At 45.6% G+C, this 27,460-nt stretch overlaps 1 protein-coding gene across 15 annotated transcripts in view; it reads right to left on the bottom strand.

The window, feature by feature from the left end:
* The window catches only part of Gpatch2 (G patch domain containing 2), a 140,715-nt gene that overhangs the window by 22,454 nt on the left and 90,801 nt on the right, over positions 1 to 27,460 (bottom strand). For 6 of the 15 annotated variants that reach the window (NM_001401368.1, XM_087580427.1, XM_087580428.1 and 3 more), the window contains 3 exons: positions 26,193 to 26,260; positions 13,596 to 13,635; positions 7,607 to 7,677 (listed from right to left, as the gene is read on the bottom strand). In NM_001401368.1, the coding sequence (NP_001388297.1) occupies positions 7,607 to 7,677; positions 13,596 to 13,635; positions 26,193 to 26,260 (179 nt within the window). The remainder of the gene's footprint in view (positions 1 to 7,606; positions 7,678 to 13,595; positions 13,636 to 26,192; positions 26,261 to 27,460) is intronic. The other 9 variants (NM_001401369.1, XM_087580429.1, XM_087580430.1 and 6 more) reach the window with 2 other exon arrangements.

The following is a 27,460-nucleotide window of genomic DNA, read 5'->3' as shown; positions in this document are numbered from 1 at the left end:
ACCTGTCTTCTTCCTGACAGCCGCTCTGACTGCAGTGCGAGGGAATTTCAGTGACGTTTTATTTCCATGTTTCTGATGGCAAACATGTTGAACCTGTTTCCACGAGCCAGCCATTTGTACTTCCTTGTATTTTCTGCTTGATTCATTAGCCCTTGCACACATGGATACCTATCTAAAAGCCAGAGCTAGCTGACTGGCAGATATGAGCTTCAACTTTTCTTAGCATTCCTCCATATAAACATTTCTCATGGTAACACACTAAAATGGCCTTCAGCTCGAGCACCATTTTATCTTCTGGTCCTTATGTTTATAAGTTTAGAAATATGGAGTCACCATAGTCCATGCGGGCTCAGTGAAACAGACCATTCATAACTTTTAAGGACTAAATTTGAAATTCAATGAAGCTGTCTGTGAGGCTGGCAGTGTCCTCTAGTTTAGGAGCATGTGTACATGATAACCCACTGTAAAAAGAAAAAAATTACAAAAACCTTTATCCAAGGTTTATTGTCCTTAGGAAGGAGAATGAATCCTTCTCATTCTATCTTTCTAATTAGTAATTTAAGCATATGTTCAGCATTTAACTCTAAATGTTTGCCTTCTCCCCAAGCTCTAATACAGCTGTCCAAGATTTGAATGCCAGAAAACATTTAAATATCAACATCTGTTGAATTATGTTAATTTAGTATAATATAATTGGGCATGAGTTGGAGTTGAGCAGAAATATATGAAATAAAGAAAGGTAAAGTCCCATCTGTAGCCTGGTACACAACGGAATCAATACGGAATGACACAGTGTTTATTCCCGAGGAGAAAAGGGAAGAGAGAAAAAGAAAGTACCGGATATAAAAAAATTTGAGTAAAAAGCAAACCAACAACTAGGAAAACAAGTTTCACGTTACTTTTAAATTTATTTTGTATTTATCTAATAATTGAACAATGGTTAAAGTGATAGTTAAATTCTTAATATTTGAATTTTTATATATTATTAAGGGATTTTAGTTATAGACACATGGACATTAAAATTTATACTGACGGATAATTCCTGCTCTATTGTGATCCAGTTGATCTGGCTTAGATTCTACATGCATAAGACAGTATTGCGCATGCAGGATTAACTGACGCAGGCCTTCAGGTTGACGTAGGTTTATTCTGGAGCAGGAATGACACAAGCTGTCAAGTGGCCATATTCCCAGCAGCTCTCCACTGATAAGGTTAGAGCTGGAGCTTGTGGGAGTGTTCTGGCCAGGAGCACACTGCATCAGCATCCCCACATACTCCATAAAGAAGTGACAACTCGGGCTGCAGCGTGACACAGCCTTGAGATGCTGCTCTGCGGGTGCACCTTAATCATTTCCTGGGGGACCCATCCCTGCGAGCTGAAGGTTAGACCTGTGTCGGGGCCCACTTAGTCACTGGGCCAATTTGGAGAGTGCCAACTGTGAAACAGACACCTGTCCTTAAGGAGATGGACTTCGCACCGCAAATATCTTTCAGTTAAGGGTCGCAGGAGCAGCTCGCACATGCTCACAATTTTCCATCATTAGTGACCAGAGCCACATCCAAAAGCCATCCTTGGGGACAGAGTCTGTGCACATGTCTAGGCATCTGAAAACATCTAGTTCATCTGTGGGAGAAAGAGTTCCTACGTGATCCGAGATACACTGGGAGGAGTACATCTTTATAGAGTCTGATTTACTACACAAGGACACATATTTCCAGTTGGTAAGCTCGCTCATTCTCTGTGGTCCCTCAGATCCAACCCAAACGCAACAGTTCAACATTCAAATTGGCTAATTTATTTGGTATAATCATAACTTAAAATAACCCTCTCCAGTCATTCATTTAAAATCTTGGCAAGGAAGGTTAGGAATTCAGAATGCCAAAGGACAGGAGCCACGAGCACTGGCAATTTACGTACAGTGTGGTTTTATAAAATACAGTAATTTGGTCGTAGAGTGTAGAATGGGAAATTAAACCCCTTAAAAGCCATTTTATGTCTTGTGTGTGGGAAGCTCCCAATTACTCTGCTCTAACTATCTCTAGCCCTCGAAGTTATTCAAATGCTCTTTTTAATTAGGACACATATATAATTAAATGTACTCCAATTAAACAAATATGGAATGCATACATTCTAATTAAAGTGAACATGTGACTATTTTCTATTAGTTTGGCCATGCACACATAAGAATGAATGGGAATCACTTTGAGAGGGTTTTCTTTCTGAAGGGCTGAGCAAACCTGTTTACAACAAATATGGTCTCCCCTAGTTTTCAATTTGGGAGAAAGGTTATGAAGGACACTAACATTTTAAAGTCAGCATTTAAAGGTGGTCCCAAGTCACTCTCTGGACATATAAAATGCAAACTAGTCAACCAGCATAACTTGTTTTAAAAATACATTGTTAAATAGTTACAACTCCAGTGTGACAAGGACAGGTTTGTTTAAAATGCTAAATATTCTAAGAGGGTGGGTGGTGTCTCCTTGGACACAGAAGTAGTGCCATTTGGCTTTGCTGATATATAGAATGCTTGTGGATGTTTCTATGAAAGGCAACATTACACACACACACACACACACACACACACACACACACACGCACGCTCATACCCCTCACACGTAGTTCCATATCCACATCCTCACGTAGTCTCTAACCAGCAGTCTTCCTCCCATTTATTAACAGCTGCTTAGAACTGTAGTCGTTAATACTTTCATTTATTTTTGGCAAAGGTGCAAAATGACAAATAGTTTTGTATCTGTTGCAAATTAGCTTTCCTTCCAAAGGACAGACGGCAGACTGGGGAAGACCGAGCACAAATTAGCTTTCCTTCCAAAGGACGGGGGCAGACTGGGGCAGACTGGGGAAGACTGAGCACAATGCATCCTTGAACATCTTTGGAGCTTAGAAGATCAAGTAAAGAGCAGCTGTAATTTGTCCCTTCTGTGGCTACAGTGACAGCGTCGTTGTGGAAGGAGCGCAGCCGAGGTGGTGCACGCAGGAGAGAAGGCTCTTCTTACTCAGATGGGGTGGCAGGCACGAGCGAGTATGAATGTGTGACGCGGCCTTCCGTGTCTCAGATGAAATCTACTGTCTTCTATTTTTAATACATTTTTATTTTAATCTACTAACTGGGCAAGAAGATAGCAAAAAATCACTTTCTTCATTTTATTATGAATAGATAATGTAAGAACTTAGGGCACACAGTATATAAGAGTTATCAAATCATGTAATGTGAACTAAATGAAATGAAGTGAAAAGATATTATGGAGATTAAATACTATCAGCAATAAAATATTTTTACTTGATTTTAAATAATATGCAATGCATTGGATATGTTTTTCTGGGTGCTTCTTAGGAGTACATGCCAACAATTAAACTTTCTAAGAATGAGGGGAGAAATCCCACCTCACGACAAAAGTCTCCAGGAACGAAGGAGGCGTCTTGACGTAGAGGGAATAATGACTGGGCCGAGGGAAAAGCTCTGGGAGGGAACGGTCTTCCCAGGATGGCAAAACAGTGCCTTCCCGTGTGCCTGTGAAAGTGGCTGTCAGTTTGGGAGAGTGACGGGAGGTTTTTCCTGATGCTACACAGAGGTTTTTCAGAACTGGGAACTAACTTAATGTAACTTTAAATAAGGGGTGATATGGGGACACACAACTAATTTTTAAACCCCATCCTGTAAATGCTGAAGTAGAAGCTGGTGCCACAGAGGGCATCTCTCCTGGCCGTCATGGACACAGGCCCTTCCTCACTGAAGGTTAGGGCAGGAGGTACTGGGAGCAGACACATCCTTAGAGGAGGCTGAACTATGTGGAAACAGGGGATGTTTTGAGGCTTTGACCAGACTGCACCATATCCTGGAGGTATGTAAGCTTGGGTGGTTTCCTCTCAGGATCCCTCAGCTGCACCTCAAGTGTGGAATGGCAGGGACCCCATTTGTCTCAGAGAGCTTTCCTGAGCCTTGGGGGATCAGCTCAAAAATGAATGTCGCGTCTGGCATCTTTCCTGTCCTGCTGTCCATTCACAAGCAATAAACTGCTTCACACAGCGTGTGAACTCGTTCTGTCTCACTGCTCACAGATAGGGAGGTACCCAGGCCAGAGCTCAGTACTCTGGGACAGGCTGAACACAGATACTTGGGAGGCTGAAGTCAAGATGGCTGAGTGCCACTTGCAGAGATCCTACCTCAAAACATCCACAAAACAAAACATCCACAAAACAGAACCTCGGGTGCAATGCTCGCTCCAGGATGTAGTTCTGTTTCCACTTCAACAGATGATGGCTCAACAAAGTCATGCCTGCTAATTACGAACATCTGAAAGTGATAAGAAGTTCTAAAGTAACATTTAAATGTGCTTTTGAAACTGTTTTGAAAGTTTCATTTTCTTGAGTTTTTACTTATATTTGAAAGATTTTGAGGTATGTAAAGCTTAGCAAGTGGCACAACACTCTGATACTCATTAAACATTAAACAAGAAACAATACACGACCACTAAGGTAAAGACTCATGGCAGGAAACGGACAGCAAACACCGAGCCAATGGAAGAATGAACGGAACACAAAACTCCAGTGTGGCAGAGCTCGCCTGGAATCTGAGCCCGGAGCTCAGCCGGAGACCACTTCACCCGAGCTCGGAGGCCTAGCAGCACACATGTGAGTGTCTCCAGGACAAACCAACCCCCTGCTCCAAAGGAAAGCCCAGGTCCTATGCTCTTTGAACAAAAAGAATCAAGGGGAGAAGCCGCATGAAGGAACACTGGAGGGAGGTGAGCTACAACCTCCTGACAAACATGGCTGAAACCTGACAAACACCTCAAGTGAGCACCCAAGGGGGTGCTGTGAGGAACATTTCCCCATCCACTGCTGGGACACATCTGTGTGGTAGGGTACTCTGAGGAACACCACCAACCATACTGACAATCAGTGAATCTGCAATTTCATTTACAGTCGGTACTAATGCAGCCTGATGTTATTTTCTTAGTAGCCATTGGGATATGATAGGACGACCCATTGTGACAAACACTACTGGTGTCAGCAAGGTAAGAAAGAAATCCAGAAGTCCAGCACTTTGAGGAGCATGGACAGCTCACAGAACGCAGTGCAAATCTGCTTACAGAAATGACTGAAGCCAGACTGGTGAGTACTTCATACCTCAAGTCCCAAGATCCAGATGCTGAGGTGGAAGGGACAGTGTGAGTGTGGAGCCCTCTCAAGGCAAACAGTGAGAGACTGAGACTGTTAGGATGCAGCCAGCATGTGTAAAGGAGGTCTTAATGACGGCCTCTTCGTTAGGCCAGCACCTTCTCGAGCTGTGAGAGGACGATGTGGCCAGACTCAGTACTGCACAGAGCACAGAATATGAAAGCTGTGAGTGAGGAGACGCGGGGCAGGAAGCAGGAAGCAGAATCTCGAGGCACTGGTCAATACGTGGGTACAATTCTCTACAAAGACTCTTAACATTTCCCCAAGGTGCCCGGGCCAAAACTAACTTCACAGCACTTGGCTGTGATGGGAGCATCTCTGAACAATGCCCACTTTAAGAGTGTGCTACAGTCAAACATTTTAGCACTTCAGCCTTGACTCACACCTTGGATTTATGCCTCTGTACTTGCTGGGGATGTTCTGGGAGTAAATGGTCCCACAGTGCAATGACTCACTCAGTACGTTAGAGTCTTTTCCCTAACCTTTATGTTTTTCCCTAAGTTGAAAAAGGCAAGTGCAGTCACTCATCCAAAAGGGTTAAGAAAAGTCAAGATAATACTAAAATACTATGAAAGAAAATGGGTTTCAGGAGAGGGATGTAGAATACAATGTATGAATTGGAAGGTGAAAGATTTCATGTTGCATTTAACAAAGATCGAGAATAAAATTTAAGCTTCAATCTCTCCTCATATTTATGTTCGCTTTTCCACATTGCCCTGTGCCTAACACAGCCTGTGGATTCAGTGATCAAGGCAAAGAAGAAATGTGAGACGATGCTCATGAAGGGACATCTGGAGACGCGAGTGTAGAGGTTAAAAAAAATCTCTTGAGAACTGGATAATAACATTGAGAAAATTGCCCACCAGTGCTCCAGGAAGTCAGTTTATGTTTGTATTTATACCTGTTGTACAGTTGTGCAGACAAGACAATTGTGTACTTGTACCATAGACATGTATAACATAGACACGTGTGAGAGAGGCAATGGGAGAGGGGCAGGGGAGAAGAGTGTCTTAAACAGAGAATGAAGGGTTCTCCAGTACCTAAGTAAATAATGGAAGGAAGGCCATTACCTAAAACTGGAAGGTGGTGGTGGTGGTGGTGGTGGTGGTGGTGGTGGTGGTGGTGGTTGGGGGAAGGCATTGGATATGAAAACCCTGAGGCAGCTCAGTTCCAGGAGAGACGAGCAGTGTGTGAGAACACACACAACCTCCCATATTTAACAACCTTTTTCTTTCCCAGAGAGCTCAAGGGAAATAATGGAGCAGAAATATGAAAGGGGATGGGGAGCCCCTGGCTTCTCCCTCCTTCCCACACCTCCCCTCTTATTGTAGTGGTGCTGGGGATAGACCCCAGGGCTCTCCTACATAGACAGGCTCTGCTGGCTTCTAGATGTTCTTAGTCACATCTTCATTTAGTTCTGGCCGGTGTGTGGCCCACTTTGTCATCCTCACAGGGGGTGGGAAGCGCAGGTCTCAGTCGCCCCACTTGTTCTTATAGACTGGGCTTCAACTTCCTTAGAAATTCTTATTAATCCCAAGGTATAATGGCTAATTTTGCCTCAGCCATTCAGTTTTTGCTTTTCAGTGGAACAGAAGGACTGAAGGACAGAACTCCTCCCAGCCTCTGGGCCAGCATGGGTTTCTTGCTGGGGAGTATTAGTATTAGAAAGCTTTTGGTCTTGACACTTGCATTAGCTCCTTTTCGGGGATAAACACCCCCGCAAAAACAGCCTGAGGGGAAGGGGCTTCTTTAGATAACAAGTCTAGGTTACAGCCCATCAGTACTGATAAATCAAGGCAGTGAAACCTGAAGCAACATCGTATCCACAAATCCAGTCAGGAGCAGGGAAGAATGCATTAATTAATTAATGCATACACGCTTGTGCTCAATTCATTTTCTCTTTCTCATAAAGGTGAGGTTCTAAACTCAAGGGCTGCTCTGGTCTACTCTCAGTTAATTGTCTACAATGAACATCATCACGACAGTCACCACGCCCACAGAAGAAGACAACTCTCTTCCCCAGTGAGTTTGGAGTGTGCTAAGTTGATCTGGCAGTCAGTCATTCTTATCAATATTCAGTCAAGAAAGATAGTTTTTGTATCTGAGTAAAAATGAAATCTTCAGAAGCACCAGATGCAAATTGGAAAACATACTGTCAAGTGAGCTGCAGAAAAGCCTCTGCATTAAAACGAGGAGAAAACAGGCAACTTAGGTGACTTAAGATGAAAAAGAGATGAGTTTTTTGGAATAAAAAACCTTTGAAACAATTTAACCAAAACGGCATCTTTTTATTCATCCCTGGGAACCCTGACATGGGTTCTGATAAACACTACATACTTCACAAGGTTTCACGGTTGTCCAGAATGGCACTGAGCCGTGAGAACAGAGAGCATTCTGGGCACTTACCTGCTGGCTGTTTTCACGGAGCAGCTTTTCTTGTGCCCTCTTTCCGCTCGGTTATCTCTCAGAAGCTGATGCTACACAAAGTGCCAAGACAAGGTGTGAAAACAAGAACAGTTCCGTTATATCACTTTGCAATGAGGAAAATAGTTTGTAATCAAAGGGACACTGGAGTGTCCAGGCACATAACCCTCTGCCACTCCCTTGGCTAACGATGCCAGTGCTCCTGGAGCAGAAATGTCAGGGAGGGGTGGCGAGTCAGGGGTGACTTGTCCTTCACAGCTGCAGTGACTGACCTCTTGGAGCCTGGAGCTTCAAGACTAGGGATTAGGTGTGTCCCCACTTCTACAGCAACAGGGACAATACCTCTGTGGTCTAAGGCTTTGATTGGTAGGCTCAGCTGCCACAGTATTGAGGCTGATATGAAAGAGTTGACTGTTTCTTATGTACCTAAGCCTGCCCTAGCAGAAAACACACCACAAGTGGTCTAAAAAACTAATGGCCTGTGTGTGTGTGTACGTGTGTGTGTGTATGTATGTATGGGTATATGTATGTGTGTATGTATGCATGTATGTGTTTATGTACGTGTGCATGTGTGTAAATACACGTATGTATGTGTATATGTGTGTATGTATATATGTATGTGTGTATGTATGCATGTATGTGTTTATATATGTGTGCATGTGTGTGTATGTATGTATATATATATATGTACGCATATGTGTGTATGTGTACATTCTCCAAATATTTAGCCATACATGTCCCTTCATTCATGTTTTTTAATTAACTAGAAATAAAATCCACGTGGAAAACACTCAGCCAGTACTTTCACTATGTCAGTCAAAGCTTAATTTACTTTATACATAATTACTCTGAAGATGCATGACTAAGCTCAAATGCACAGCATATCAGAAATTGGCCTGGGCAGAGGAAGTTTTACAGGGACTGACACATGACAGACATGTGTTCCAGCAAACCCTCAAGTCATTTGCTTCAGTGACAGTGTCATCGAATACAAGCTGTACCCTCAGATACTCTGCACTCTCAGACAGAGCCTACAACCTCAGGGTTTGCACCCTCAGACAGAGCCTTCAACCTCAGAGTCTGCACCCTCAGACAGAGTCTGCACCCTCAGACAGAGTCTGCATCCTCAGACACAGTCTGCACCCTCAGACAGAGTCTGCACCCTCAGAAAGTCTTCCCTTCACTCTTCTAAGGTCTAGTCTCCCCCTGTAAAATAGGAACATAGGGTACTGAATTGTGGAGAGAATTCGGCCAGAGCTCTGCAGGTGTGACGGTGGTCACAGCTAAGGAACTCGGCTGCAGTGTGCACAGGCTGAGTCAAGGCCCTCTGCTGAAGGGTAGCTATTCTCAACAGTCCCACAGCCACCGAGAAGACGCTAATCTGCCCACTTTCTAGACAGCCCAGACCTCCACTCCGTCCTAGTACCCAAGGGTGTCTTCACTATCTAAGTTCTTCTGAAGGATCTATTTACCTCTACCCAGATTGTCACCATCCTAGTGCAGACCACGGTGTTCTCATTTGCCACAGCCTCCTAGGCCACCTCCCTGTCTGAGGCCTTGCTCTAGTCCACCTCCCTGTCTGAGGCCTTGCTCTAGTCCACCTCCCTGTCTGAGGCCTTGCTCTAGTCCACCTCCCTGTCTGAGGCCTTGCTCTAGGCCATCTCCCTGCCTGAGGCCTTGCTCTAGTCCATGCCTTGCTGAGCTGCAGTCAGTGTGAGCTTTCCTAAATGAACCTAATTCTCTTACACGTAAAGTAAAATTCAAAGTCAACGTTAGGCCATCCTGGCTCTTCATAATTTGATTACCTCTCTACATGAGTAACCTGCTGTGTTCTCTCCTACCCGTGGTCTAATCTCCTTACTTCCTCAAATCCCAGCCATACTGACTTTCCTTTGGGAGATAGTCCATGCCTTTGCTCATAGTGGCTCTTATTTCAGTGTTTCAGTTTATCTGTATCTCCAGGGCTTAGACTGTTCTGGAACATTTTCAGTGCTCAATGAATATTTGTTGAATAAATGAATGAACAAATGAACGAATGAGTGATGAGCGAATGAGTGAATGAACAAGGCAGTGAAATAGGCCTGAAGCCAGAGCTCATTACTGCTACCTACAGAAAACAGTGACCATTTATCTCAAGTCCATTAATCTGAGAGCATTTCAATTTAGAAATACTTTATACTATGAACATTAAATTGGTTCTGAAAATATGAAAAAAATTAATTGCTTTAAGTCTAGTGCCTTCAAGTCTATATATAAACCAACATTTGTGACACAGATAACTCAGAGTGAGATGACAAAATCCCCTTCGTTATCTTAAGATTCATGGCGCTAACTCTCTTCTCATTTTGAGATCAAAGTCACTGGAACTGTTTTCCTGAGGATGGCTCAAAAACAGTTCAAAAACTTAAAACCTTCAGTAAGAAAATGTTTCACAACTGGATTTGCAACTGCAACTATGAAGACAGGCTGCACCAAGCTGGCATGGTGGTTTCCAGCCTACTGTCTGGATGTCACGAAGGAGAGCATCCTGACTCTGAGCGGTGCTGTCGCTTCTGAAGAGAGCCACCTAAGACTGGTTTTGATGGGTATGGTATGTCACATGTAAGTGACTCAGGGGCCATGACTCAGTGCCTTTCTGGTTAAGAACAGAGCTTGTGCTCAGGCTTTCAGATGGGGGGTGGAGGGGGAGGAGGGGTGTTAGGGTCAAATGGAGCTTCTTAGCCATGTGCCCATCAGAAAATGGCTTTCATGAAGACAGCACCAAGTGTAACATGTAAAGCCACGGCACACAAGTTAGGGCTGATGGAGCCAACCAGGAAGACATGAGGGTCACTTGTAGCTCATGGTTTCCATGTACAGAATTCAAATGATGAGTTCCTCAGCTACTCATGTTCCCACGTGACTATTAAGTCTCACCAAAAGGGAGAGGCACAGTCCGCTTTACCGCTGCTCCAGACAAAGTACGCCTGGTCAAAGGCACCTCTGCTGGCACACCTCCTTCAGGAACCCTGACTATCTGAAAAGCCTTTTCAAGTCTCCTCAGACTGGGCCTTTCAGTGTTTTCAACATGAGAGAGAGAAAGGAGTAACATCTAAACCATGATCAGTGACTCAAAGTGTCAAGTTGTAAGATGTTCATGGAGGAAAAGCCTCAGAATCTAAACCCTTGTGCACACGAGAAATATACACACACATGCAGAGACACAGACATGTGCGTGTGCACGCACACACACACACACGCACAAACACACACACACACACACACACACACACACACACACACACACACACACACACACACAAGGCCACACACACATCCACAGCCACAGTGATACACAGATGAGATGTCCCCTCTTCCTTTCACCTGAGTGGCCTTCCAAGATCCCTGTTTACTTCTCTATAGAGCCACCAACAGTCATTTCCTCTGTGTGCAAACCATCAGTGTCTAAGTAGAAAAACAATGCTTTTACAAATACCTTTACCTGTAAGAGTGGTGAGCATGTGACAGATCATACATGTGGTGGCTATCCCTGGTTGTCAACTTGACTGTATCCAGGATAAACCACAGTCTAGAACTGGAGGGCACACCTGTGATCCAGACCTTGAGGCTGGAAGACACAGGTTTCTGACCTGGCTCTTGGCCTGGAGATCTTGAGGCACAGTGGCCATAGAATATTTGGGCCCAGGCAAGGTAGCACATGCCTTTAATCCCAGGAGACTAAGGCAAGGAGATCTCTGAGTTCAAGGTTAGCATGGGACAAAGCAAGTCCCAGATCCATGCACGGTGGTGCACATCTTTAATCTGGGCCACGCCTTCTGCTGGAGACCTACATAAGGACAGTGGAAGGAGGAAGACTCACTCTCTCTTCTTCGCCTGCTTGCACCTTCCTAGGCAGCACATCTGTTGGAATCTGCTTCTACAGAGGAGCAGCTGAAACGGCTAGCCTCGTGGGGCTGGGCTACTCGATTCTTGGACTTCCATCCACAGCTGCCCAGTGTTAGGTTAATTGGACTACAGATTGTAGTGCATTACAATAAATTTCCTAATATATAGCGACAGTCCCTAAGTTCTGTGACACCAGAGAACACTAATACACAGATGACAGAAAAAAGTTCCTCTGTCTCAGGGAGGCAGCAGAAGCATGCTCGTGTTAGACAGCACACAAATGCACACGAGACAGCGAGGGAAGGAACAGAACAGGAGGGTGGAGCAAGGAACGAGTGAGGACTTACAGGCAATCAAGTCAATACTGACATCACTTTATGTTGCTCATTGGAATAGGAAAAGGGTAAGTACCTGGTAAGTCATTCACTCAACATGGGGAAAAATCTTATAATTCTCCTGCTTACTGTGCTACAGTTAGGTCTCTGTTGAATTCAGGAATGATCGATTCACAGTGTAAAGGCTATGCACGTGTGAACTGGTCCTCACGTAACTGTCTCGTGTACCTGCTGAAAATTATCTCGACACCCAGACCTGTGCTTTCCAAGCCACAACAGTCACTCGCAGACATATACTGAGGATAAAACCCAGTCTCCTAGGTGATCGGCCTACACAGTGCTGTCCTGCTACAGCGCTCATACTGTGAACAAACTGTTATGTGTGTGTGTGTGTGTCCTTTGCGTTCAAATGCTTTTGTACTGCTGTGGCCTGGGGACTAGTGTCTATTGCTTTTCCCCTCAAGAGAGCTGTGATGGGCTAGTAAAGAAAAGGCTCGCCTCTTAAGCCTTGCTCAGGTAGGGGCTAGTGCTGCAGTCAGAACTTAATGAGTCAGAGGTTTATATCTGAAACAGAACCAACCAACCAACCAACCCTCCCTCCCTCTCCCACTTCCTCTCCCACTCCCTTTCTGTCTCTCTGTCTCTGTCTCTCTGTCTCTCTCTCTCTGGTCACCAACTGACTGGCTGATGAAGAACTTGGGACCAAAAGTCTGGAAGAAACTAGCTCTGTACTTCTCTAAGAATACAGGTCAGTTTTACGGAATTTAGTGTTTGAGTCTACTTACAGAACCTAAGTACCACAAATGAGAACATTACTTATATTTACTAATTAATACCTTATTGAGTCAAGACAAAAATGTGGAATGCATAGTGAAGTTTAAGCAAAATGCCAAACTAAAAATCAGTCAAAAGAATCATGACTTTAGAAGTGAGAAAGAACTGGTACTCTCTTTAGAATCAAGGGGTGACAAAGGCACTAACTCCTGGGGCAGAGCTGAGCCCAGAGCCTCCGAGGTCACCTCTCCCAGCCCCAGGTCCCAGGGTCCAGTGAACTTTCAGACAGTGGATCCCTTATGGATCACATGACGAAAACAACTCTGTCATTCAAAAGAGCAAAAGCCCTCACAAGGAGTCAGAGGCTAAACTGTTAGTTTTAAGATTACCACAGTCTAACTCTTAGCATGTGTTAAGGAGACGATTAATACACTCACTCACTCATCTGTAAAGACCACTGAGGTGAATGCCCAGCTCCTGCCAGCCCAACTCTCACTGCACTGCCATGTATATCAAACGCTAGCCTAAAACACCCACCCGGAATAAGTCAAACCTTAGAAGAAATCATTGCCTCCTCCTCCGCTCGGCAACGCGACCTGTACCGCCTGGTCCCACACGGTTTTCACTACTTGCTGACCTGGATTTCTGAGGCAATTTCTCCTGCCAACCAGGCTGGCCCCCTGGGCTAGCCCGCTATATGAATGAGGATGCTCAACTCCCGATCTTTCCATCTTAACGTCCCAAGCACTGGATTACGCAGGCATGCGTGACCGCACCCAGTATTTCCTAGTAAAGTCCTTCATGTGACTCACCCCACAGTGGTTACCTGTGGCTCAGCACGGGGCAGGGGAGGAATCCCAGATGCAAGCTGAGGCTGGTCTTGAGGCCCAGCACAACTGACTCCTTTTAAAATAAGCTGCTCTCTCTGCCGACTTACTACCCCAGAGGACAGACTCATGGAAGGGATGGTTCCTTACCTGGCCGTGCTCTGTCCTAGCCCCAGGGCTAAACCAGTGGCTGTGGAGAGAAGAAGACCTGTGAGCTGACTCCTCCCAGAAGCCCTTGCTCTCCAATGAGCAGTCAGCATATGCTTTAAGGAATCTGTTCTCACCAGAACAGAACCTTAAATATGCTTTATTTTAATGGGTATTTCATGTAATTCTAGACTTACACCAATTTTGACAGGAATGTAAGAGTGCTCATAACCCAGTAATTTTCAATTTAATAAGCAAACGGAGTTAGAATTACATTTCCATTTAATTATGTTAACATAAACTGCTGGGACTGTGTTCATTTTACAAATCAATTCTGGTTATAAAATCTACAAATGCTATCATTTGCCACAACTTAATTATAGCATCATTATGCCAAATTATGACTTTTGATTATTAGAGTTATTTTAAAAAGAGTTGAAAATCCAAGAATATCCTATTCTACAGCTCCGCACTCAGGACTAAGACAAAAACAATCCCAGATATGAGTCGCGGACTTTTTACTTTGGATCCATGCCGTTCACAGTGACAGCAGTCTTGGTAGTGGGTCAGAAGCTCCACACCTAGGAAGCCATAGTCACTGCATTCTTCTGGCTTCTGCCAGCGCTTTCCCAGGCCCTCACGGATTCTCAGCACACTCGTCCCGCCAGTGCTCATCAGTTACACCCAGTGCTCTAGCAGCTCACAGCAAATATGCAGGAGTAGGAATAGAGGATGTTGAACACACTCAGAACTACAGGAGTACTAATGCATTAGTAGGTGACTAATACGACTGGAGGTGCCATTAGTATTATGAGGACAGCATCTTTATATGCCATGGCCTTTTTAGAGTCAGCAAATGCATCGCTCATCCTTACAAAACCTTAATTCCAGCTATGGAAAGGAGGATCTGGATTTCCTTACCACAGTCTGTGTTCAGCCATGCTACAGAAGGACACAGACTTAGACTGACTGGCACAGCCCTGGGGTCCCTCCGAGTCTATGGATTCTCTAGCTTCTGGGGCAGTCAGGTGGGTGTGACCAGCCTCCACAAGAGTGGGGTGGGGGGTTGTCTACATCTCCTTTAGCATTTCTCCAGGTCATGGTTGGTGATGTTCCCTGGCAGAGCACAACCCACGCTGCCGTGAGAAGGGACATAACTGGTGCTAGTGTGCTGCCGCTGGGTGAGTGCCAGCTGGAAGCAGACTCAGTGAGAGCTCCGCTTGAGTCACGGCTTGGCCAAGACCCCTTCTCTGCTGTGGACTGTTTTAAAGAGCAAATGCACAGCCTAGTGACTCATTTCATAGAAGGCTTAAAGGCAGCAGTCCTTCATGCAGTCTCTCCCAGGTCCAGAGTTCAGGTTGGAAAAGCAGCTCTGGTCTTTTCCTTTTCACAAACATGCTACATTTTGTAAGAGCACGGCATGGTGGTGCAGAAAGGATTTTATGTTAATTGCCGAGCTCCTGTTAGTGTAGACATACTCTTCCCTAGCTCCTGATGCTCTCCACTTTAGTCTGGCAGTCAGGTAAGGGAAGATTCCGATCACTACTGCTGAGCGACCGACCACTTCCTGCCAGCACACTTCTATTCCCACTCTTCCCTGGCTGGCCTCGGCTGCCTTCTTCTCCGCTGTGTTTCTGCTTTCCCTTCAGCCACCTTTAAATAAAGCATCACTTCGGGGGTGGGGTTGGGGTGTCCAATGCCTACCCTAGTTTAAGTGCTCAGCTTTTCTACGGCCTTTTGAGAGGCAGGTGATGGTTCTCTGTGGCGTTTGCTGACCCCACCCCTTCTATCTGCTGCCTCAGTTGATGCACTTTGGGTCTAGAAACTGGCTGAAGACTCTTCTATATGCCCTCTTCTCTCAACATTTTTTGTATTTTCTGCCTTCATAGAATTTTGGTAAAGAGATTCAAAATAAGTTTTCCAAGAGGCAAAAATCCAAAGATTGACCACTGAAGAAGTGTGGAATTTAGAGCATAAGGAAATGTAACTTGGCAGGTTCTGGAGGGGTCACTGGGGACTCCCAAGAAGTTCCTGGAGTTGGGGTGGGAGAGACGGAGATTCCAGTGTGGGTGGGTGGAAGGAGGAGGATGTGGAGAGTGCACTGCTAAGAGGAGATGGAGGAGGAAACTGGAGTGGGAGAGAGGATGTGGACCTGCGACAGACGAGGGCTGGCTGAAGCACAGCAGCCAACAGTGTCAACAGTGGACAGAAGTGCATTTCCTCTAACAGGCAAAACAGTAAGAAATCGGTGAAGGGAGGCATGAGTGGCCAAGGTTATCTGAATGAGCTAATGAGCAAAGGTTGTGAATAAGGACGGAGAGAGCTGGACAACATCAGAAAACCAAAATTCTGGAGGCCAGGAATTTTGGGTGCTTTTGCTCCAGAAAACCCAAGGAAGTGCTTTTGGACCTGCGTAGCACAGCGCACTGGTCAAGCGCGGAGCAAACCTGTCCAAGTGCTGGCAGGAACAGTTCATGCACATCTCTCTGCAGTGCCCCTGGTGTCAGGAGCACCCCATCCACTAGACAGGTAGCATTGGATCCCCAAACTCGCAAAGGGTAGACGCTTTGCAAAAAGAGAAACAGGCTCAAAGAGAGAAGTCATTTGCCAGATTTCCTAAGCAAGTAACAGCTGGAATTCAAACGCCAGGGTTCTGATTCCCAGCCACACTCTTCTGGCCACCATACCTGTGACTGCTGACAGAAAAGCAGCAGCGGTGGACAGCAGGAGAACGAAGGGTCCCCGGGGAGGTAGCATGTAGTGCTCTAGCAAGGAAGGCGCTCTACTGGGGTGCTGGTGTGGTCGGGAGAGGTGGCCTCTGCGCCCGCCATTGCACAAATGCCCCGGCAGGGTCAGACGCTTTCTCTCTACAGCACCTTTGCTCCACCTACCTCCTTTTGAGGAATTAGGGTCAGATCCCAGGGTGCTTACTTACCGTACTAACAGACTGGAGTTCTTGAGAGAGGGATGTATGTAAGAACAACAGTCACAGCAGTGGTAACGTGAAAAGTGTTAGACTCAGTTAGCAGAGGCAGGAGCCATGAGCTGCTGTGTCTAAAGTACGCTCACTGCTGGGAGCCTCACTCTGGCCGGGCAGCTCCCACCAGGCCCTGTCACCTCCAGTGCTCAGAGGCACACGAGGCTGCTATGCGCTAGGTAACAGCTGAACCCAGAGCATGCGATTCTGGGCCCTCAGTTCTTGGGCAGCCTCCCTTTATCTCCTCCAGTTTATATCAGGAGTTCTGGTAGAGGAATGGTTGGGAATGTGTTCCCGTGTTATTGTCTCCTTTCTGTGGCCACAGATCCTAGGATAATGATGAGATGATTTTAATAATACTGCCATTGGAAAAAAAAAAACCCAGAGTTGGGGAGATGACTGAGTTGGTAAATCCAAGAAGGCAACGTTGGCTTGAAATTCAGCAATGAGGAGGTTTAGAATGGAGCTTTCTGGGGCTTGCTGGCCTCCCAATTTAACCAAATAGGCAAGCTTCGGATTTGGTGCACACAACATGCACATACAAAATGAGAGAGAGAGAGAGAGAGAGAGAGAGAGAGAGAGAGAGAGAGAGAGAGAGAGAGAGAGAGAGATAATAGATAGACAAACAGATGATAGATAGATAGATAGATAGATAGAGATAGATGATAGACAGACAGACAGACAGACTGAGAGCTCGCAAATAAGATATACAATGGGGGAGTAGTGTCCTGCAGATGTGGCGGGCAGTGCTCAGAAGCAGACTACGCTGCAGTGATGACTATGTACATGGGTTATGGGTTTGTGCTCCAGTCAGGATTTCACGGTAAGCACTCAGATGACTAACTGTGAAGAAGTTGAACAGAAAGGCTGGGACATGGGCCTGTAGTCCTCTCAAGGCAGAAGAGCTGGATGTGACCTCTTGGCTCAGTTCTCCCTGTGGGCTACAGGCACAGGTTGGGCAGAACTAGAAACAGAGTCTATCATGTCAGCCCAGGTCTGCTGGGGAAATAAGTGTGCACCCCCGCACCCCCCACCCCCCGCCACCTTTTGCAGCCGTCATTCAAGCAGAGCGGTCTTGTAGCTACAGAGTGGAAGGGACTGTGTTTCAGGTCTCTGTAGATGCTGAGTAGCACATAAATTCCTTCTCATGCTTCTATAATCCCCTCTCTAACCAAGGAGCTGAACAGCAGGTAGCAGCAATGTATTGGCTTTCACAGGCAGTCAACCAACATTACTCCTGGGCAAAACGACAAAGCCAACCCCAAGGGTTTTGATTGAAGATTCTAAAAATGTGCTTTTATATACAGATTTTTTTAAAAAAAATTCTTTTTGAACAAAAAACATTTTTTAAACAGAAAATTGTGTGTGTGTGTGTGTGTGTGTGTGCATGCGCGCACGCGCGTGTGTAATGCAATCTGAATCTTTGCTGTTCGATACGGTAGCCGTTAGTCAGAGCTACCTATTTAAATTTAAAGGACTATTACACACTGGCTTCCTCTGCTCAGCAGTCACATTGCAGGCTTAAAGGTATTCGTGGTTTTAGGGATCACTGCTATGTTCACTTCAGTTCCCATGCGCACTACTGTGAACAGTTTACTGGACAGCACTGGTCTTAATGGGTTATGGCTGACAATCTAAATTAACATTGTAAACATTAGATAATCATCCAGCATGAACATGTTCCTTCTGAAGCCAGGCTTTTTCCCTGATGAGATCTCACACAACAGAAGGGCGAGCTGGGGACACACGCCTATCACCACGTACGCAGGAGATCCAGGAGAGTCATGAGCATCAGCCTAGCTGACGGGGGACTTACCGAAAAGATGAAAAGAGAGAGAAAGGCTGAGACATGACAAACTCCTAGCTCAGATATAGAAATAAACATTTAAAGCAAGATAGTCTAGCGCCAAGAAACTATTTGGCTACAGACTAAAGTCTTTGTCTTACCTTAGACAGTGGTGAAAAACAAAAATAAAAACAAAAAATAACAAAACCAAAAAGTCCTAGTAATAAAGGCTAACCTGTGAGGATAGAAACTGAGAGAGCTCAATCACACCAAATGATCAAATGAAGCAGACTAAACTTCCGGTGGCTTACTCACAAAGAAAGACTCCGTACCTATGTCTCAGGCCTGGCCTGCTAACCTCCAGTCTCACCATGTGACAATCTGCCTTCATGGTCTTTCACATGTTTTAGAATTGTTCCGGAGTTTTGAATGCAGAACATGCTATTTTATTTGCTTGGAATGTTCTTCCCACTCCCAATTCGTGTACGTCATAGAGATTTATCAGTTGTTGTAGTTCAATGTTCAGATAAAATTTAAGAATTAGAGCCCTTAGCTCAGTATATAGTAACACACATGTACTGATACGTAATTGCACATGCATGTGCCTATCCACTGACCACTGTCTGTTACCCTCTACAGATGGGAAAAGTCTGTGAATAGCATGAGCACAGTGACCGTGTGTGTATTCTCTGCTGTGTGTAGAGGGCAGCCTTCCTGGGTGTCCTGGGATGAGTGCAGAACGTGACTTAACCTGGCGGGCAGGGCTTCATCAACACAGCTGCCACGTTTGTTCTTTGTGAAGATATTCCTCCTTCATTAATTTTTTTTCTATGATATAAAACACCAACTCTAAAGTTATAAACAGAAGGTCTTTAAATGCTTCACTGACTTTATTAAGCACTAATGGAAATTCAGAAAGCTCAGCTTGATGAGCTTGATAAACAAAATCCCAAGTTCGGGTACGGGCTCCAGCCCCTCTCAGGCAGCTTCTGGCAAGTGTTATACAGTTGGGGTCTAGGTTCCTTCCTTATCAACAAAACGAACACTGGGAGCTGGCAAGATGGCTCAGCAGGTCAAGTCTTTGGTAGGAATGCTTGACTCTGTAAGTCCAACCTCTGGAACCAACACAGGGGAAACATAAGAGAAATGATTCTAGAAAGTTGTCCATGTGTGGGCCATCACACACACACAGACACACACACACACACACACACACACACACAGACACACACACAGACACACACACAGACACAGACACACAGACACACACACACACAAACACAGACACACACACACAGACACACACACAGACACACACACAGGCACACAGACACATACACACACAGACAGGCACACAGACACACACACACAGACACAGACACACAGAGATACACACACACAGGCACACAGACATACACACACAGACAGGCACACAGACACACACACATACATACACATACACACATACACACACACACACACACACACTAAAACATAAGAAAAGTAAAAATAAAGATCTCTCTCAGGACTTGGAGGCTTAAACATAAATTCTAATCTCCCACACGGAAGGCATTTGGAATCAATATTAATGTCCTTGTCCTGCAGAACACTGTAGGCTACAGTAACACATGTAGTTTCATTCTCAAGCTTTGAGACCCTCAATGTCCACAGAAGAATTAATAGGACTACAGCTCCCTATAGAATTCTCATAGGGCACACACGTCACAAAACATATCAGAGACGCCTAACATATTTGTTTCCTAATTGATTTTTGGTCAAGCAGAGTTACAGTGTGTGTTTCTGAAAAAGTGAAATCACCTATAAAATGGAGAAAGAACACCTGCTTTGGCAATTCAGAGAGTAATGACATTAAAATGACACATCTAAAAGTGTTCTGAGGAAGAAAACCTGTAAGGTGTAAGCTGCTGACGTGTTTTATAGCATGTGTAGATGGCGCAGTGCTCTGTAAACACCTTATGCAGGGAGGTGACCTCACTCCATAACTAAGTGACTCACACCATGATGACACGGTTGATAAGAGATGGAGATGACCTGGCATAGTGTATACACCTCAGCCTAGGGTGTAAGCCCATCTCCCCATAATGTAATAAATGCTAAATTTAAAAGTATTCCCAGTGAACATAACCTTTAATCCAATCAAATCTTGCTTAAAGCAAGCTTGATATTTACACAAAAGATAAAATGAGTGAATATTTGCTTTATGAAGGAATTCATCATAGGATTGTAATGAGTGTTAACTATGAATTTTTAAAAAAATTCACTCTATATACAGCTTTTAATGTAGATATAGTTTATATAAAAATAGAAACAGACTATGAATATCAATTTAAAAATCAATTAATAAATCATATTTTTCTCTTTAAGATTAATTATCTTGCAAGAAATTGAGAAAAGTTGGAGAGTAGATAAAGTCCTGGAACCTTTCTTTTGGTTTTCGAGACAAGATCATGTTGTTACCCTGGCTGTCTCAGTAATATGAAGTTCAGACTAGCTTTGTGATCTCTGGCAGTTCATTCTCTTGCTTCAGCCTCCTAGATGCTGGTCATGGGGGTGTGCTAGCATGCCTGGCTCAGCCTCCTAGATGCTGGTCATGGGGGTGTGCTAACATGCCTGGCTCAGCCTCCTAGATGCTGGTCATGGGGGTGTGCTAGCATGCCTGGCTCAGCCTCCTAGATGCTGGTCATGGGGGTGTGCTAGCATGCCTGGCTCAGCCTCCTAGATGCTGGTCATGGAGGGGTGCTAGCATGCCTGGCTCAGCCTCCTAGATGCTGGTCATGGAGGGGTGCTAGCATGCCTGGCTCAGCCTCCTAGATGCTGGTCATGGGGGTGTGCTAGCATGCCTGGCTCAGCCTCCTAGATGCTGGTCATGGAGGGGTGCTAGCATGCCTGGCTCTGCAGTCATTTGATGACAACAAGTTTTATTTTATGCTTGCACACAGTTCTAAGAGGGAGGCAGGTTAACTTTTACATTTCACTATCTGCATATTTAGAAAGGCAGCAGAATGACAGCAGAGACAATTACACTTCAAACATTGTTTTTAAGGTGATGATGATGATGATGACGATGATTAGTTTTGCTTATGTGTGACTGTGCCAGGAGAACAGGGATTCTGACAGAGCAGAGGCACTGGCTCCCCTGGTGCTCCAGTGACAGAGGAGGGAGCTTCCTGCTGCCGGTACTGAGAGGTGAGCATGGGCCTCTGAAGAGCAGTACGTGCTGCTAACTGCCGAGCCATGTCTCTAGTCTCCTCAAACTTTCTTTTTAACGAGGAGGTAGATGCTGACTTCACTGAGCTAGCTGGACTAATAAGGCTCTTGGCACATTCCGTGAGGGTATTATATTAACGCACACCTCATCTGTCTGTGCGCAGTGCTTCCTGCTGAAAGAGAACAACTATCTATTAGTGACTACTTTCAATACGATAATACTTTCCAGGGAATAATTACTAGTTTTTTTTCCCAATCAGCATAGGACAAAACAAAATGTCATCTTATTAAATGATCACATTTCCTGACTGCAGTACTCTTAGACCTTTCAGTGTGTGGTCCAAATGTCTACAGGACCCGTGGTGGAAGGTGCGTAGCAATGCTAACATTGGCGATTAATAACCCACATTGTTTTTATCATGGAAATCGTTTTGAATTGTCACTGCACAGCATTTACTTAGTTGACTATTTGGCTACAGAAGGAATGGGCTGAACCCAGGGTGGCGTGCACAGGCCACGAGTGCTCTACTACGGAGGGCAGCCCACCCCTTACCTACACTCCTACTGTCTGACTTCCACTCTCCTCCTCAGTGGAGAACGTTCAGAGTGGAATATCCTCCTGCTATTGTTCTCTGAAGCCTAAAACCGCCTCTCCCTTCTCCAGCACCTTCTCAGCTGTTTCTACACAGTCCGGCTCGGAGCAGAGCTCTGGGAGCCGCAGTCCTCCACCACCCACATTCAAACTCAAAGTCCCTTCATGCTTTAGAGCTGGCGCAGTAGCTTGCTCTACTCACTCAACTTTATTTTACCTGTGAATCTGGCCAGTGAAAGCCGTTATTTTCCTATGTTTGTGTGAGTGGTGCCGGAATGTGTGTATGCTTTCAAGAGTGTGGACACAGGCCGTGGAGGTCCTCACACCTACACAGCACCTATCTTCACCCACGGAGCCACCTCCCCAGCCTACAACTGAAACCGTTTTAAGACAGTTATTTTTCTACAAGACAGTTTTGGAGATTTGATAAAGAAATTTAAAAACCAAAACAAAAGTAATAAACAACAACAACAACAGCAGCAAAACCCTCCAAGTCTCACGACGTAGGCAGGCCGGTGCTGAATTTACAGTCCTCCTGCTGGCGCCTTTCTGAGTGTAACCACACGTACACTCAGAGAGCTCAAAGAACCCCTGATGGAATAAACAGCAGGCGAGTCCGGCTTTCCTGCAGGTCCTTACCACTGTAAGTAAACACAGGGCAGGTTCGCCCATGCATTTCCTGTATTCCGGTCACAGCACCAGGAAGGGCTGTCACAGGAACCAAAAACAAAGTAACTTCTAGCTGGGTGACATTCTAGGTGCAAAGGTCTGTTGTTTTTTAACACTCAATATCATGAAAAGGAAATCCACCATTCCACCATTATGCTCAACAACAGAAGGCTAGAAGACCACGTTTGGAAGGAGGCAGAGGATGGAGAGCTCTCACTGGGAAGTGCGAACTTCCCAAGCCAAGGCTGCTGGGAAGCCATGAGGACACTCAGCAGAGCAACTCCCACAGAGAGATGAGCATCTGTGGACAAAACCACTAGATCCCACCTGCCCCTGGCGGTCAGCGTGCACTGCCACAGATGGCTCTAGATCCCACCTGCCCCTGGCGGTCAGCGTGCACTGCCACAGATGGCTCTAGATCCCACCTGCCCTTGGCGGTCAGCGTGCACTGCCACAGATGGCTCTAGATCCCACCTGCCCTTGGCGGTCAGCGTGCACTGCCACAGATGGCTCTAGGAGACAGACCAGGAAGGGTCAGCAAGGGAGCAGCAGAACAAACTGAGTGTGTGAGGATAGGCCAAGGGTCAACCACATGGCCACCAATATCTGATGACAGCTCCGGCCTCTACCTCAAGAGCTGTGCAGCCTCAGTGCTGCTGCAGTCTCACGAGCAGCTGGTCCTGCAAGGCAGTGCCCTCTCTTCAGAATGGTGGTCAAACTGCACTGCACTCTCTGGCATTCCTGAGTGGACAGCTTCACCTTCTGCTGAGATGGCCTGCCCTCACACAACTCTATACCACGCATGTGCAGCTTTGGTGCAGAAGCCCCTTCACCAAGAGGATCCATAGTTAGACTGAATTAACAACTCCTACCAGGACAGACAGATCCTGGATGGGAGTCTGAGAGGGGTGAAGTAACCATAGGAGATCTGAAGAGGTCTCCTCTGGGAAAGGCTGGAGGGATCGAGTACTGCAACTGTGTAAGCCCAGAGGGAACAGACATGTGGATGGGGAAGCAATCGACTGAGCATGACAATCTGTCAGCAATTACTTCCTGGAGAGCAGGACAGGAAAAATGTCACGGAAGGTGGGGAGGGAGAGGGGACCAGCAGAGACTGTGGACTGTGAGAAGCAAGGAAACAACCAGGAAGTTTCTCTCTCACAGTCCCATGAGGGCACTAACCCTACTGACAGCTTTGCATCAGACCTGGGGTTTCCTGGGTAAGTGGTAAATTTTTGCTTCAGCCGTCTACTTTGTGGTGTTTTGACGCAGCAGCCTAGAATGGAATACGGATGATAAAATGATGAAGGGAAGCTGTCTGAGATAGAAGATGATGATAAGCTTTCCCGAAGAAGTCCCCTTTCTTTACTTACGTAAGAGAACAAAAAACAGGAAAAATAATCTGAAAGAAAGCAAAACTAAAGCAAAGCAACCGCAGACTTATGCTGGCCTAAGTCTGTTCCTAGCACAGACTGACTCTTTGCAAAGAGCCCTGACAGGAGCCAATCCCCGGTCTCAGGGTAGAGATGACATACAGGAGACACTGGGAGCATAGAAGCCGACTGATCTGGAGGTTTTATGTGCTGAGAATGGAGAGGACGGTGACAGACGGGTGTCAGGCATGCCAGGGCAGGGTGTTTGTTGATGAAAGCTAAGGTGTCCACACTGCTGGCAGATGACAGTGGAGAAGTTAAGTGAGAAAACAGGATGATGACCAGATCTGAACCTAAGTCACAAAGACAAGTAATGTACCCTAGAGCCATTGGAAGCTGGATCCTGAAGGGCCCACGGGGACTCTATGACACACAAGAATGAAGACAGCAATGGGTAGGAAGTGGGAAAGACTCTGGGAATGGGACTTGGGCCATGGGAAGGCAAGGGATTGGAGTTATCTAGAGACTGGAACTCTCCATGGTGAAGCAGTGGCGGGCTGCACATGTGGGAATGGAACCTAATGCCCACTACTCCTGGAGTGTGTTAGCATACTGAGAACCCTGGACAGACATCCTGGGGTGAAGGAGACAGAGGGACACTGAGCTAAGCCCTGTCCATTTGGGAGCAACACTGTGGATGGTATCCTGTTCTTTCTGACTTACTCATTCCTCTATTTACCACAGTTTTGGAGACGGGGTCTCGTAAAGCTGAGGCTGGCCCCAAGCTGTTGTAGAGCTAAACATGACCTCTAACTCCTATCCTTCTGCCCGTACTGTCCACGTGCTGGCCTGGGCACAGTGCCATGTCCCACAGGCAGATCAGAGTGTCCTAGTTTAACTGATACTAGCGGTCGGCCTCCAGCTACTCAGTGACTCCATCTAGCGGCCCGCCCATCAGGCGCAGGCTGCCACAGGCCTGCAGCAGCAGCCACGGAAACGTTCAGCAGAGCACCTGCCAGAAGGAATGATGGGAAATAGTGCTACATCTACCAGCCTCAGCTTCCGCAGTTCATCAGAGAAAATTAATGTAAGAACTGTACGCGGCATTTGGCTGCTGTCCTGAGTTTGTTTGTCTGTCTGTTCGTTTGTTTTTAAGGCTTCATCATATCAAGCAAGAAGACAAGGGAGATGCTGATAGCAATTTGCTGTCTGGATAATAGTTCCCTTTCTATTTCCGGTACAGTTTTTTGTTTTTGTTTAAAAAAACATTTTTTTTTAAAAAACAGATCTTAATTAGAATATTTTTTAGAAAAAAACCAATTTGATAATTCATGCCTTTCCACATCTCCCAGGCCACAATTTCAGCCATCTTCAGATGGCCGAGGAGACAAATAACCCAAACTACCATGCATCAGACATGGTTCTCCAATAGGACCATTTAGAATTTAAGGTCACCACCAAGAAATCCTACCTATAATTTATACTAAAGTCATGCAAACTGCTTAGCTATGTAAAGTTACCTACACCGCCATTTCGTTTGTTGCTAAAGAAAATATATTTTGGTTCCACTATAGCTCTTCACTGTGGTAAGTAAAGGCCAGCCAGGCAGGCAGAAGCCAGAGGGGAGGAACATCATGAAGATGGGTCATTTGGCGTTCACACTGGTACCATAGAAGGACTAGCACACAGGCTTGCTATAGGCCAATGTCATGCAGACTTAAATGCTTTTAGACAGGGCCTAGATTTCACTGAATAGGGCATGAACTTCGAACTCTATGGAAACAAAGAATGCAAGAAGTCCTTCTATTTCTGCCCTGAGCTCTACTACAGTTGCTCTTACAATGTTACCATCCTTGTGCCTTACTGTGCTCTTAGGGAAGGCACAAATGAAAGTGTCCTAACTTATAAATAGTGATCAATTTCCTAGAGAAACAGATGGATAACCCAAGCAGGCGACAGAAACATGAGCACTCACTCGTGGTGATGGGCGTCTGGGGAGAAGTGAACCATCCTCTTGTTACTGATAGGGCCAGGAGCAGACATCTGAAAACAAATGACAAAAACAAGTCACAATGGCTCACTGAGGGCCATGCCAAATTGCATCGTTTGAAGCTGCATCATTTGAAGACGTCTTTCTAAATGGAGGAAAGAACGTTAATTTCAACCCAAGGCAAAATGGCAAGGAGTGAAGGCCGAGTGAGAAGGGCACGCTGAGGGCTGCAGAGGGCACAGTGCAGACCTCAGCCTGGCACCCAGCACCCACTGAAATGCTGAGTCCCAGGGTTAGATCCTTGGGTCTAATAGATACCACACTAGGTTTTCAAGGTGCTGTCAGCTCCTTGACAAGTGTACACGTTGTGCTTAAGAACAGAGCAGTGACTTCACCATCCAGACACTGTCAAACTAACCTGAGAGGTCAGCCAGACCACTCCCTCCTGAACTTCTGGGAAACCAGCTCTGTTGTTAAGTTCCTAAATATGATGCTTGCATTAAAATGTGCAAATGCAAGTGTATACACGAACTTCTGTCAAAAGAACAGTCAAGGGCTCTTTTTATATATTTTCCACAAAGGAAGGAATTATCTTGGTATTTACATTGAGTGAAATATAATTTTAGCAAAAAGAATAATATTTGTTCCTCAATGTCTATATAAATGTTTGTTATGAGCGCCTGCTGTATGCCTGCTGTATTCCAGGTTCTCCAACGGAGCAAAAGGCAGCCAGGAATGGATGAATCTGCCATGACTAATGACAAGGGCTCTGAGTCATGCTCCCTCCTAACAAAAGTTACTCCTGTTTAATTACAGAGTAAAGTCAGCATGGCCCAACAAAGGAACATTTGGGGGAACTTTCTTCTTCTATCCCTTAGGGAACAGGCATCCACTCGGCATTTCTGTACAAGCCAGTGTGCAGGAGCTGACAGTGGTCTGTGCAGGGCAGGAGCACACACGGGAACACTTGGCTTGGCTCCAGGGCCACATCCTGCACCCGTCTTGGAGTACAGTCTCATGCGATTCCAGCAGGTATCCCCGGAACACAGTCATCCATTTTCTACACTGGGGCTGTGGGAAGCAGCCTGGGCCTGTGTCATGGTTTGTTAGACGTCCGTGATCATATTATCTCATGGCGGACCTGACACTTTTATTCAGTTTACAGGATGGTCTATGTACAGCAACTTATTTCTTTTGCCAGGGCTGCTGACAACCTTTTCCACACTATATTAATCTTGTTTACTGACTTTATC

Source organism: Rattus norvegicus, chromosome 13 (assembly GCF_021556685.1).
Source record: "Rattus norvegicus strain SHRSP/BbbUtx chromosome 13, alternate assembly SHRSP_T2T, whole genome shotgun sequence".
NCBI lineage: Eukaryota > Metazoa > Chordata > Mammalia > Rodentia > Muridae > Rattus > Rattus norvegicus.
The sequence above is the reverse complement of the archived record's forward strand: the minus strand, read 5'-3'. Positions and strand labels throughout refer to the sequence as shown.